The sequence below is a fragment of the Haplochromis burtoni genome, unplaced genomic scaffold (genome assembly GCF_018398535.1).
Source record: "Haplochromis burtoni strain Fernald_Lab_line unplaced genomic scaffold, NCSU_Asbu1 Contig_6, whole genome shotgun sequence".
NCBI lineage: Eukaryota > Metazoa > Chordata > Actinopteri > Cichliformes > Cichlidae > Haplochromis > Haplochromis burtoni.
The window spans coordinates 2,458,017-2,470,824 of NW_024582367.1; the positions used below are offsets into that span (position 1 = coordinate 2,458,017).

The window sequence follows — 12,808 nt, forward strand, 5'->3', positions numbered from 1 at the left end:
CCCCCCTCCTCTTTTGGATCAATTTTCTTGAGCTGTTTTGGAAAAGTAATCCAGTTTTGCAGCTTTAAGACGATGTTGTGTTTCTCTTTAACGACATCTGTGGATGGAAATTTGAATTTCAACAGCAGAGACATAAAACCTACAAACTTTGCATCACAATAGTTTGGACTAAGAATAGCTTTAATATGGGGCATGGCATTTATCAAAGCTACACTGTAACAATTAACACAGCCATATAAAGAATCACATCTACTGTGAACAGGAACCAGCTCAGTATACTTGAACGTATCTCATTTACAGTAACATCTGGGGAGCTGATTATTCTTTCTAGCTAACTACGGCTGATCTCAGCTTAATGGGCATAATGTACAACTGCATAAACTTTGGAGGATTAAAAATACAAATTAAACCCCCTTTTTTTTAACAAAGAGCGTGTGATCAAGCCACTGTGGTCATTATAAACAGGCTATCTTTCCCTCATTGATCCAAATGTGATTCAGCTTCTGCTCATAACTACCCTCTTTCCACTTTGTAAGTAATGACGTGGTTAAGTCAGCACTCTAAGCTAGACCATTCTCTACATGCTTTAGTTAAAAAGTGAAAATGTTTCACTAGATATAAAACAATTTTCAGCTGGTGCGGTTAATTATTCTGCTGCAGTCCAGCAGTGCATGACTTATCTTCCTCTCTGGCATTTGTTAGTCTCATCAGGTGAAAACTACCACCTCCACAGTTTTAATATGCAAATGCAACAAATCCTTTTCTTTGCCACCGGCCTCCCCCACACTTTGAATCCATTAAATATTCATGATATCTATGATTACTGCGCATTACACTCAGATGATATCTGCTAGAGAGCCTCCAGTGCAGTCTGCAGTGTTGCCTTAAATTTGTAGGTCTGTGACACTGGATTACTGGCGATGAAAGATTATTTAGACACAATGTAGCCACTTAAATCTGGAATAAACTGAGAGGCTTCATGCATGCCTGTGTATGTGTCTATAAGAGGGAGGGAATACAGCGAAAGGAGGACATATGGTGGCGATTTTAGTGAGGCCGAGTTTAGAGTTATGGTTCTCTGGGGTCCCACTTACATCTATTATTCATGTTCTCGAGTGTCTAATAGCCACTCAGTCTATGTTTGGTTACAGGCAGGTCCTTATTTTAGCTTCTTTAGACTGAATAAAGGCTGTTTAAACATTGCAGTGAGAAATGTATAACAAATGAGAGATTTAATGAGTTGTAATGGTGAGTCACAACAAAATTATTAATTTAAAAACATGGTGCTTGACACTTTGAAATATGTGCTTATATATTAGCTACTATAGCGGTATTTAAGTGAATTTAATGCTGCTATGAAGACCTCATGATTCATATTTAAGTGCAGTAGGTTGCATGTGTTTACGGTTCATTTTTATCATAGATTCATGAGCTAGGCAACCTGCTGCAATCCATAAAAGGGCAAAATGTTGGAAGTTGTTTCTTTACATGAAGGCCATTTTAGGTCATTCGAAGTTGAAGCTTTGGACAGTGTTTTAAATTATTGATAACGTGTGTCAGTGTTTGTCTGAGGGTACAGCAGGATCCCTGATGTGGTCTCTGATACAAGAGGGTTTAAAGTAACTGCAGCGAAACTGCAGGTCTGCTGATCGAAAAGGCGGGGGGGCTGTTTTCCTTATTCTTTCTGACAGTTCCCTGCTTGTTTTTCATTTTACTTTATTGTTATTAAATTATTAATATTGGTTTCAGGTACATTTTTGACACAATTGCTTGTTTCTGCTCCACAATTTAAAAATGTTTTGTTTCTGTGGTTCTGGTGAAGCAACATCACTGCTGTCTGAGTCTCTTTGTTCTGTGTAGTACTAAACTATAAGAAACCAATGCTGATTTAAAGTATAGTTCAGTTTGATTTGTCATTTGACAGAGTATAGAGTATATACACTACTGTCAGTCATAGGTTTGTTTGTTTGTTTTACGTTTATTTTAAATATATAACCAGTATACAGTCAGTAAAAAGTCATTTAGGAAAAACCTGGAGGAACCTGGATATATGAGGGCAATCCCAAAAGTAAGATCTCCTATTTTTTTTAGAAATGCAAAAACTGTTTATTTTCTATAATATTTACATCATTTTAAAGGTTGAATTATTTCTTTTTCTACATAATCATCATGTCAGTTGATGCATATTTTTAGTTTTACAATGCCCATGTCGTACCAGCTCGCCGCCATGTCCTTCAGGAAGCGTTGAACCTTATCTTTTACCTCTTCGTACTGCTGTAAACTCTCTACACCACTTACAAACCAGTTTAACGCCTTTTGCGTTCAAAAATCGAATAACTGCGCACATTTCGCCCTTGAAAACGGGAGCTCCATTTTCAACGTCTGCCAAGCCCAAACAAGCATCCAAGTGAAGCTGAGCATGCTTGTTTGAGAGTGGAGGAAGCACCAATCACAACAGTGTGACGAACAGCCGAATGAACAGTTTCTCTACATCCCCACCGCTTTGGAGACCTTACTTTTGGGATTGCACTCACACTATACAGAAATAAATCAAAATACATCACAGTATTACTTTACGTTTGTTGGTTTAGTCTACATATTCGAAAAACAGTGTGAAAAGGTGTGGCTTAAAATGTGGTTGGTAATGCAGAGTAATTTCAGTGTTTGCGCAGTAGTCTCCATAAACAGTTTATCACTTTAAAATGTGCAGCTACAGCCACGCATCCTGAATTCAGGTTCTTGTTTATGCAGAAGTTAATTTTGTCCCTATTCCATTGCTCCTTTAAACCATGGTTACAAAAAGGCTGCTGTATTGAACATTTTAACTAGTACTCTGCAGATAAGCTCCGGCTACAACTGGTTAATCAATGCTGGAGTGTCTGGCCCATTGCTAGTTAAACCTTTACACTGTTCTCAGCCAAACACAGGAATCCACACCACTCAGCCATAAAAACAGCCCAATGTTACACTACTGTGAAGAATTCCTTCATTTTTACAGCAGTTTCAGCCAGACTATGTTTGTAACATACAGTATGTAGTTTTAAATCAGATGTGAAGGTTTTTATTAGCTCACTATAGAGATGGATTGGATTTTCTATGAAAGGCAGACTTGGCCTGTCATCTCAAATGATGGAGTTTCCTTGCAAAGTTATCAAAATATCATTTTGCATTATGAGCAGAAAGAGAGGCAATAATAAGCCATAAAACCCCAGAGTGAGGATTGCCATAAAGCATTTAAAAGTACTTTCTATGTGGAGATCTGTTCTGTAATTGCAATAAAATTATATCTATGTATTCTTTATGCGAACCCTTGTCTTCAGGTGTGGAGAGGAACTATAGCCAGAATGCGGTACAGACGCATGCGAGCTGCCCTCACCATCCTGCAGGCCTACAGACGCTACAAGGTCAAGTCCTACATCCGTGAGGTCAACCGTCGCTTCAAAAACGTGCGATCCATGAAGGATCATGGCAGGCACGTGAAGTGGCCCACGCCCCCCAAGGTTCTGCGCAGGTTTGAAGAGGCGCTCAAGAGCATCCATAGCAGGTACTCCACAAGAAAACATCTGCTGAGATAGATTTTTTTTTTTTAAACAGGCCCATCATGTATGTAAGTGTGTTTCTACTCCTATAATTGGTTTATGCTAGTCTGGAATAATTGATTAGACTGCAGAGTTGTAACTTTTCCCTGTTGTTTTGTTTTCGCAAAGAAAAAACTACAAGCAAACCAGAATCCATCTTTGTAAACCATGTGAGAGCGTTTAACCTGCTTGTTGGCCAAATGTGTCTAGGGCTGGGTTTATAAGTAGAGGATATAGGTGAGGGCTTGGTTAATTTTATAGCTAGTTGGTACAGTTTGTTTAATCTGCACACCTAACATTTATTTTAGAGTTTGTGTACTCCCAGAATTCAAAGCATATGTGGCTATTGAGAGATCTTTAGCTCAGACTTGCAGCGTCCATGTGGCAGATCGAGGTGGGATCACATTCTCACCATAAACAAATATGAATGTTAGGAGTAAATTCTCCTTGTTATCCACTATTTCTGAATACAGCACCTTCTTCCTGTATTGACTTTTGTTGCTCCTGCCCCGAACACATCTAGCCAACAGGCAGACAGAACATTCTTATAAGGCTTATGGTTCACTTTAAGTTTGCTTTCTTTGTTTTCTCTGTGAAAAGAAACAAACCACAGGACAAAATTAAAGTTTAAAAGAGTAAATGAACTGTTAAACTTGTAGAAGCAAATATCAGCTTTTAATGATGACCAACTGTTGTTGTATTATACGTTCAGAACAGAAACAGAAGCTGAACCTTATTCAAACAAAATGTTTTTAAATTGTTCTCTTTTGAAGAAAATCGCTTTCCTAAATTGGCTGAACTAAAAGTAAATCTGACTCCAACCACAGGAGACAACACATGCCCTCCAGTGTTATTTTACATCCAGATGAGTCTTTTTGAAGCAACTTACACATGTTTCCTTCTGCCTTGGGCTCACACTGGGCATTGATTTTTCTCTCTCCATCAAAGGCTCATCACTTCCTTTCATCCCATTGTCTGTTTGTTTGCCTTTTTTCTATTTGAAGCCGGACACAGTGAGAAAATAACCCTCCTAGAGAATTATGTTGGCTGTCAGTAAATACAGTACAGTGAAGACGGGGTCGACTGCAGTCCTGCTGCAACACCCCACTGACCCGACTACAGTAACAAGGCTCTGTGCAGCATCCTTTATATAGAAAGTTCGATTTTCCTCCGTTCTAAGTTTGCTCTGTGTGTGTGTTTTTGGATGCGTTTATCTCCAGGTGGTGGGCATGGACACTGATCAAAGGCTTATCTCCAGAGGAGACCCTGCAGGTGAGGGCCAAGGTAGCCGGCCTGGAGGCCCTGAAGGGCCAGAGGGCTGATTTGGGGCTGCAACGGGCCTGGGAAGGAAACTATCTGGTGAGTAGGAGGGGTAGCATGAGTCCAGTCATGAAAAAGACATATTTTACAGAGTGAAATTGGCCATGCTAGCTTTGTTCATGCAGGCTTTGTCTCCTGCAGCTTGCATCAGCTGCTGTTCCTCTGTGGCTGAAATCCAGATCAGACGTAGTTATTGAACCTCAATGCTGTGCAGTTTGTAGCATAAAATGCTGAAAAATAGAGTACCCTGCTGGTATTAAACATGTGATTTAATTCATTCATTGTTTGCTGACTCTTCAATCAGACAATGTTTAATAATACTGCCTGCATCCAAACTTAAAACCCTGGTTTATTTTCTTTTGGATTCAGGTATTAATCAGTCTGATCATCGCTCATGACATCCTATTTCATTTCAAACTTTCAAAGTTGTAGACCACGAACCAATAAGTGATGATATGGTGGCCTTGTCTAACTTTTATATGCACTCTATGGAGAAATCTTCCAGTTAAAAACAAAGGAAAAGTGTTTAGTCTCATTCTTTGAGCAGATTTATTAAAGAAAGTATCAAGCAAGACAAGAAACAAACAGTGTGATATGAATGGAAAATAAGCCTAAAAAGAAGGGAAGCAGTTTTACACCTCGCATTTATTTTACAGACCTCAATTACACCCGGTGGACATTAGAAGACATAAGAAGATAAGCATCTTAACAATGTAATGTTGGCTCAGCTGTTTTCCCAGTAAATAGTAATTACCATAGAGTGTGAATACTGGACTGAAGGAATGTACCCAATTAAGCCAGGGTTTTTTGTCAGTGGATGTTGTGGCTGTCTTTAGGTTAATTATATATGATTCAAACAATTTATTCATTTAAAACTCCTGCAATGAAAACATTTTCATTGTGAGATAATACATTCATTAAACCAATAAAATGCATGCATAAATAGGATATTTATAAGCTCATCTTAACTCGGGCAGGTTGTGAATTAATTCGAGTTAAACTGGAATATTTTGATAAGTTTCTTGTGGTGTGTGTGTCTGACAGAAGCGAGACAGCCCTGACACGGCAGCATCGTTCACACTGGTCTCAAGCGATCTGCAGCGGAAAGACAAATTCATGAGAGTCCTGTTCTCCTGCAACGTACGCAAGGTAAAAGCTTTTCAGAGCAGATATCCATGACTTTACCACATGTGCACACACTCACAACACGTGTCTGTGTGTACAAAGACATAAACCCAGCTGCTGATGGCTCACAACATTTCCCTGCAGGGTGTGTAAATGTCACCGTGTTTGTGTGCACCTACTGTATCCCGTGGTGTCACTAATGAGGAGCTTTGTGTTTCCCAGATCAACCGTTTCCACAAGTCGGAGAACCGGGCTGTGCTCATCACTGACCGCCACCTGTACAAGATGGACCCCCTGAAGCAGTACAAACCCATGAAGAGCATCCCCCTCTACAACGTATGACACTCTTTGTTTTAACACTTCTTTTACTGTAAACAGACAAAATCAGCTCTATAGATACTGCTGTAACAGACCCTGTAGTTCAGGGGTTACATGCTGTTTATCTGCTTAGTGGAGATATCATCTTAATTTCAGGAGCAGGACCACTCCTCCTTCACGCCCCCTCCGGACTCAGGCTATAAAAGCCCCCCTTCACCAATACCTGCTGTTCTCATTTTCATGCCCCACCCTTCCCCCAATTTTCTCTCTCTTCTCCTCTTCTCCTCTCTTCCTTTCCTTCATTCACTTCTCGTTAGTACATGGGGATCTGCCCGGCCCGGGAGCCGTTGCCAGTCCCCTTCAAGGCCTTCCCCCAAACCACAGCACCAGTTCACATTTCCTCATCCCTCATCGCCCGTCTTTACCAAGTATATCCCGGCTAATGAAATGTAACATAAAGTGTTCGTTGTTAGTGTCGCAGATGTTGGTCAGAATGAGACACTTGAGTCGTCTCTACCTGAAACATAAATTAAATAGAAATTCATAGAATATGCATAAATAAGTTTGTTGATCTAAACTTTAAAGTTTTGTAATTAAAAACGGTAACAGTAAAACAAATAACATTTCACATAGAAATAGTTAGCTGTGAGTAGCAGCTACTCACAGCTATGTATTCTTACACAAATGCAAAGTAAGGGGTTTTATCATAGTGGTGAAATAAATATAAAAAACTTATTTATGCTAAGCCTTTTCCTTTTAAAATACTGCTTCAGGCCTTTCAGAATTCCCCTCGTAAAACTGTCCATTTACTTTCCAACCAGCCAATTTGTCCACTGGAATTACTCGAAACTCTTTGTAGACATTTGCAATCAATGCTCGGAATCCTTTACATTATATCTTATTTAAGAAATGTTCATAAAACACTAAAAAAGAATAAATAAAAAAAAAAAGAGTGGCACTCGAGAAAAGGAGGTTATCATGTCTTATACTTGTGGTATATGAATTGTTATTGTTATTGTTTGTTCAGAAACTATCCTGAAGCTGAGCCCTGCTAAGGTACAAGGCCACAGCATCCAGGCTATGCTGCAGTTTGTTGAGATTTTATGCAACACTGCTTACTGTTGTGCTAATGTGTTTTTCCATATGAGTGTTTCTAAGTTTTACATACTCCATCCATTGTTTTCTTCTAGCTCTACTGTACTTTGGATAGTAATGACTAAACTTGCTGATCTGAGTCCTAGCTTTCTGTAGCTTTGTGATACCAGCTCCAGACGATAGATAGGTGGATCTAAACACCCTTTCTCCGATCAATATCAAACAGATATTAGACCGAATGACAGTGAGTGCGTGAGGGTTCATATGATAAGGCATGAATTTATTTATTGCTGAACCCCAGCCATGTATCTGTATAGCACCAATTTAAACTCCCAATTTACTTCAGAATTTAATATGACCTACTTATGGCCAAGTTAAATTGTTTACTACATTTAACTGAAATCATATATTGGAAATTAAGAACCTGCTCCTGTGGAATAAGAAGTATGAATTGCCTGGTGTAATTATGAAAGCAGGAATTTGAATCATTCTTCTCATGCTGTACATTAGTTTTAAACTTTATGTTTAGTATTTAGTAATGGAGTGCTGCTCAGAAGGTTTCCTGTAATTAAAGAGTCTTAGATATTTTTTTCAGTTGATTAACTGCTTGGTCTGTCAACATGCTGTACAATGGTACGAATATTAGAAACATTTGCTCAGACTAATTGGCTTAAAATGATCATTTCAATGAGTTTAAATGATATATTTTTAACTATTGGGCAAGCAAATTCCATCAGTTGTACGTGCAAAAATGCCATTCTTTTAAACTTTTGGTCAGGTCTTTAGGGAATTTCTTCGAGTTCATCTGAATCTGCAAAAACACATCTCACATAAATCAGAATCTTATCTAAGAAACAGGGGTGAGATTGTGACCATGTGTATTGAAGTGGTGTTATGAATCTAGCATCCCCACTTTGAAGTGGTGATTGTTATATCGATCTACTGGGTTGGCAAGTTGAAGATGTGTGTCAATAATCCAAGTTTTACAAATCATTGTAGCAACATCCCCAAGTTTATCTTCTGAAGTAGATATTTCTTGGCAAAACATTTTGATTCTTTTTTTAAATTAATTTCCTTTTAAAGTTTCACATGAGTGTGGACAAACATGAATATAAAATTGGTGGCTGGTGAACAGAGATGTAATCTGATTACTTTTTTACTATTGAAAAAAGGTAATTAGATTACTGTTACTTTCCCGTAAGCACGCTGCATTACTGCGTTACTAAACCCGTGATTTTTTTGCGAGAGTGTCTCATGACAGTGACATAAGCGAGTGCGGCGTTCGTGACAACAGCTGTGTGCAGATCAACAATGGATCATATATCGAGTGCAGGAGAGAGTATGAGCGTGCAGCATTTAAAGCGTGGAAGTACTGACCTTACTTTGAGTTTGATTCCATAAAAAGTGACAAAAACATTAGTGTCCGCTGCTCACTGCGTGGGAAGAAAACTTCTTTTTACAGTGAAAAAACCCCTGAACTTCCGAGCAAGCCCCGAGTGTGCGGATTCTTCAACTGACCGCTGCAGCACACCTGCACCAGGGCAAACCTCCGCTTGCTATGCAGGTGAAAATAGAGCAACAGGACCGCTGAGTCTTTGATTTTATTTATTTTCTGCTGTGTTTTACTTGCATCTATTTGAAAGAGTGAGTGTAAACACAAAAAATATTTTATTGTATGTGGTGGAATGTGCAGAAAATAGGTTTAAACGTTAAACTAATTTCTTCAAGTCAGAGAATGGTGCATATAATTAAATTTTTGCTTGATGCATAAAGTTAAAAGATTAAAACTGATAAAACAAGTTAAAAAAAAGAGACTTTTCCATTTGATTACATTTTGTATGATGGATTATGCAGAAAAAGTAGAATAGGGCTTTATTACCTATTCAGGTTGTAAATCGTGTTTTTAAAAAGTAACTAAGTAATTAATTACTTTTGAAAATAAGTAATCAGTAAAGTAGCAGGATTACTTTTTGGGGGAAATAATCAGTAATTAGTTACTGATTACTTTTTTCAAGTAACTTGACCAACACTGCTGGTAAAGCATCCACCACGAACCCTCCTAACTGATGTCCTGCTGTATGTTAGAACCAGCAAACAACAAACAGAAAGAGGAAGCAGTGTGAGTGGCTTCCTGAATCTGTAGCAAAGGTGACAGTATTGATTTCCCACCAGCCTGTTATCCTCTGGCAATGTGTCAATGTGCAAAAAATCTCATTCAGCTTTGCAGTTGGCTGGTTTTAATTCACGTTCTCACTGTGATAGGTTCATTAATGCTGCTGCATGCACGTAGCACAGGAGGCTGTTTCCATGGTAAATGTGTCCTGTATGATTCATGCTGCCATTTATTACAGCCAAAACTAGCATCATTTAAGGTTAACTGCTGCTATTGTTATAACAGCTTATTATTATAAGGTCAGTAGATGATTTGATCCTGTTTCAGTTTGTCCTTGTAAGCTTCTAAACTGATTATTATACTACCCCCAGTCTCTGCCCGTAACTGGCATGCTCGAAAGTTGGCGTATTTGCTTTCTTGCTGCAAGTTAGATTAGCCGTGTGCATTTTTGCATTTGGGGTTCTTGACAAGCTGTGCATTAACTTGGTGTTTATGCTGACCCTAGCAGTTTCTAAGCTGCACACTTCTCATTTTAACATCTCTCACTGTTTCGTCTTCATGTTTAAAATCTGTCATTTAATGTCCAAAGCCTCCAGCTGTTTAATTTGTGTTCACTTCATAGCAAATGAGATATTTGGCATTCCTCATTAGTTGAGGAATGTCTGCTTTTGGAAGTCGATCAGGTAAAATAATGATGGTCATGATTTTACTGATATTATCAAACCTGGCTGTCGCTAATACAAGCATGCTCCAAAATAACTGCTGGACTATCCCTGAGATAAATTTAAGCTCTGGGTGCCATCGCAGTCCTAGAAAAAAAGTCTGACCACTTGACCGCAGCATCTCTGGCCACTTACGCTGGGCTTACAACAGCAGTCTTTATTTAAACGAATGAACAGAGAGCTAAAACTTTATATTACTGCTCATGTGGGTGTCAATTATACTTGCACAGTAGTTCAGGTGTTTTTACTACGATAACAGGCCGACCACCACTCAGGTGAAACTCTTGAGATATAAAAGTTCAATCTCACAGAGCATGTATAAACTATATATTATATATTTGAAAGTAGAATTTCTTTCTTTTAAACTTTAATGAACATGTTACACAAACTTTTGGCATTTCCGTTTTGGCCATCAAGTGCTCTGCTGCGGTAAAATGGCACAAACGTTGCTTGTGCTCTGCTTTTGCACCTCTGACCTTCGAGGCGAGGCAAAAATGATATAGAAAGTGAAGGTGTAACGCATTAATCTCCAAGGCACATACGCCCCTGTCGTGTGGAAGAAATGAGTGAGATATGAGGCTGCTGTGCACTGACAGCTATGACAAGAAACCCCAGCATTGAATCTGACAAAGTGACAAGTGGGAATTAGAGAGCTTGTAGATGGACACCCAAATCCGGCATCGCTGCATCTGGAAGTGAAATTGGGAGATTGAGTTGAGACAGATGGTGGCAGACAGAGAGAGCAGCATGAGTTAAGGGGATTTTTAGTTATTGTTCATTCAGAGAGAGTGACACACACATATGCATATGCACATCCTGAATTGATGTACGAGGCATACAGAGAGCCATCAGTGCACAGGGAATGGTTTGTAGCATTCAAACATTGACAGTAACACAATGGGAGTAGTTCAGTATACACAGAGCTCTACATGCAAACTGTATTTGGAGGGAAACGTGAGGACAGAGACATTCTGACAGCTCGTCTTTTTTCAGATTTGATCTAAAATATAAAAAATTAGTGGTGTTCTGAAATCGTACATTCAGTAATATTGTGCATTTTTGTTATTAGGTTGGGCTCTTTTGCAAATACTCCCAACAGACGGCTGTTTACTGGAAATGATTACAGTGCCAAGCTTTTTAATGAAGTCATCGGCATTCACAAATTAGTGTCTGTACAATAGGAGGTACGCTTTTATTGTAAAAGATCCACAACTGTGCTTATAAAAAGTCCAGACTTCATTTAAATTCGGCTGACCACCTGTTCAAAATCATCTCTTTCCTGCAGACACGTTACAAGTGCTTGTACATACACTGCATCAATTTCTTCATTGACTTTAAATTTTCCTGAGAGCAAACATCATCCTCTGTATCACTGCTGATGAGCGCTGGGTTATCAGGCAACAACACAGGGACCACACAGCAATTTTCAGGGGAGGAAAGTGCAGAGTTCATGGTGATGCAACCAGACGCATGGTTCTCATTTATTTTTCCAACATTTACAGCTTTGTGCTGCCTGAATTCCCAGCCCAGGGTCACACTGTACAAATTGACATTGTGTGCCTTCTCACAGCACACTGAAGAGACAGGAGATTTTTCTTCACCACCTGCAACTGGCTTCCTGTAATTTTGTCCTCTTCAAACTGAAATTGAAGTTGCAGGATGGACATTTTTGCACAGAATAGGAGATTTAACACATCACTGATGCACAAATGCAAGTGATCAGAACAGAATTTCCATGGTGTGATCTAAAAATGGCAGCAACTGAAGGTCCACATGTGCACAAAGAAACTGCCTTTAAGTGGAGATAGAAGCAAATTTAAATAAAAACATCTTGCTCTAAACCAATAAATGCACAAACACATAACACGGTCTTTAGGTGTCGAACTTTCATTCATCTTTTTTTTTTTTTAATCGTTACATCACTGTCCCAGTGTGTACATAACATACAAGACCTTTATGTAATAAATGTCAGACTGCAAGGGTGAGTGAATTGGTGAAGGTGAAAAAGTGCAAGAGCTGAAGGAAAGGTGGGTGAGGAGGAGCGGATAGAGATGTGGGCAGACAGCCACAGCAGTGTGACTTGGTGCTATTGATCAGACAAGGTCAAACAGAGGGGAGAGCAGTTAGCTCATTGTTGATTAGCAGTGATAGGCTAACACCACAGCATCCCCTTGGCTGCCCTATTCTGTGTATTTACTACTGCTTCTGCAGGGCAGCTAAAAGGAAAGACTGGGCTGATAGATGGCCAAAACTGTAGTGAAGAGCCAACAACTGTCTGCCAGAGGATTTATATGCCAATTAATGCTGTGAGATCATTGGCTTGTTATCGTTCATTGAAATTAAACAAAATAACGTTGAAGTTATTTTATTCAGGGTGAAATACCGATTCTGAATCGGTGGCTCGCGTTGCTTCTGTTCGCAGTCTTTTTTTTTTCATTCTTTTTTACCTCGTCTTCTTCCTCCCCCCCATTTCCTATCTAGTGCTGACTTTCCCCTCTCTCTTCTCTCTCCCGCCGTTGTTGTCATGCCAACTTCCC

At 39.2% G+C, this 12,808-nt stretch overlaps 1 protein-coding gene across 1 annotated transcript in view; it reads left to right on the top strand.

Annotated features, from left to right (window-relative positions):
* myo1d (myosin 1D) overlaps positions 1–12,808 on the top strand; it is a 116,069-nt gene that overhangs the window by 66,164 nt on the left and 37,097 nt on the right. Inside the window, exons 17-20 of the mRNA XM_005913674.2 lie at positions 3,321–3,544; positions 4,799–4,937; positions 5,943–6,047; positions 6,246–6,359. Of these exons, the coding sequence (XP_005913736.1) occupies positions 3,321–3,544; positions 4,799–4,937; positions 5,943–6,047; positions 6,246–6,359 (582 nt within the window). The remainder of the gene's footprint in view (positions 1–3,320; positions 3,545–4,798; positions 4,938–5,942; positions 6,048–6,245; positions 6,360–12,808) is intronic.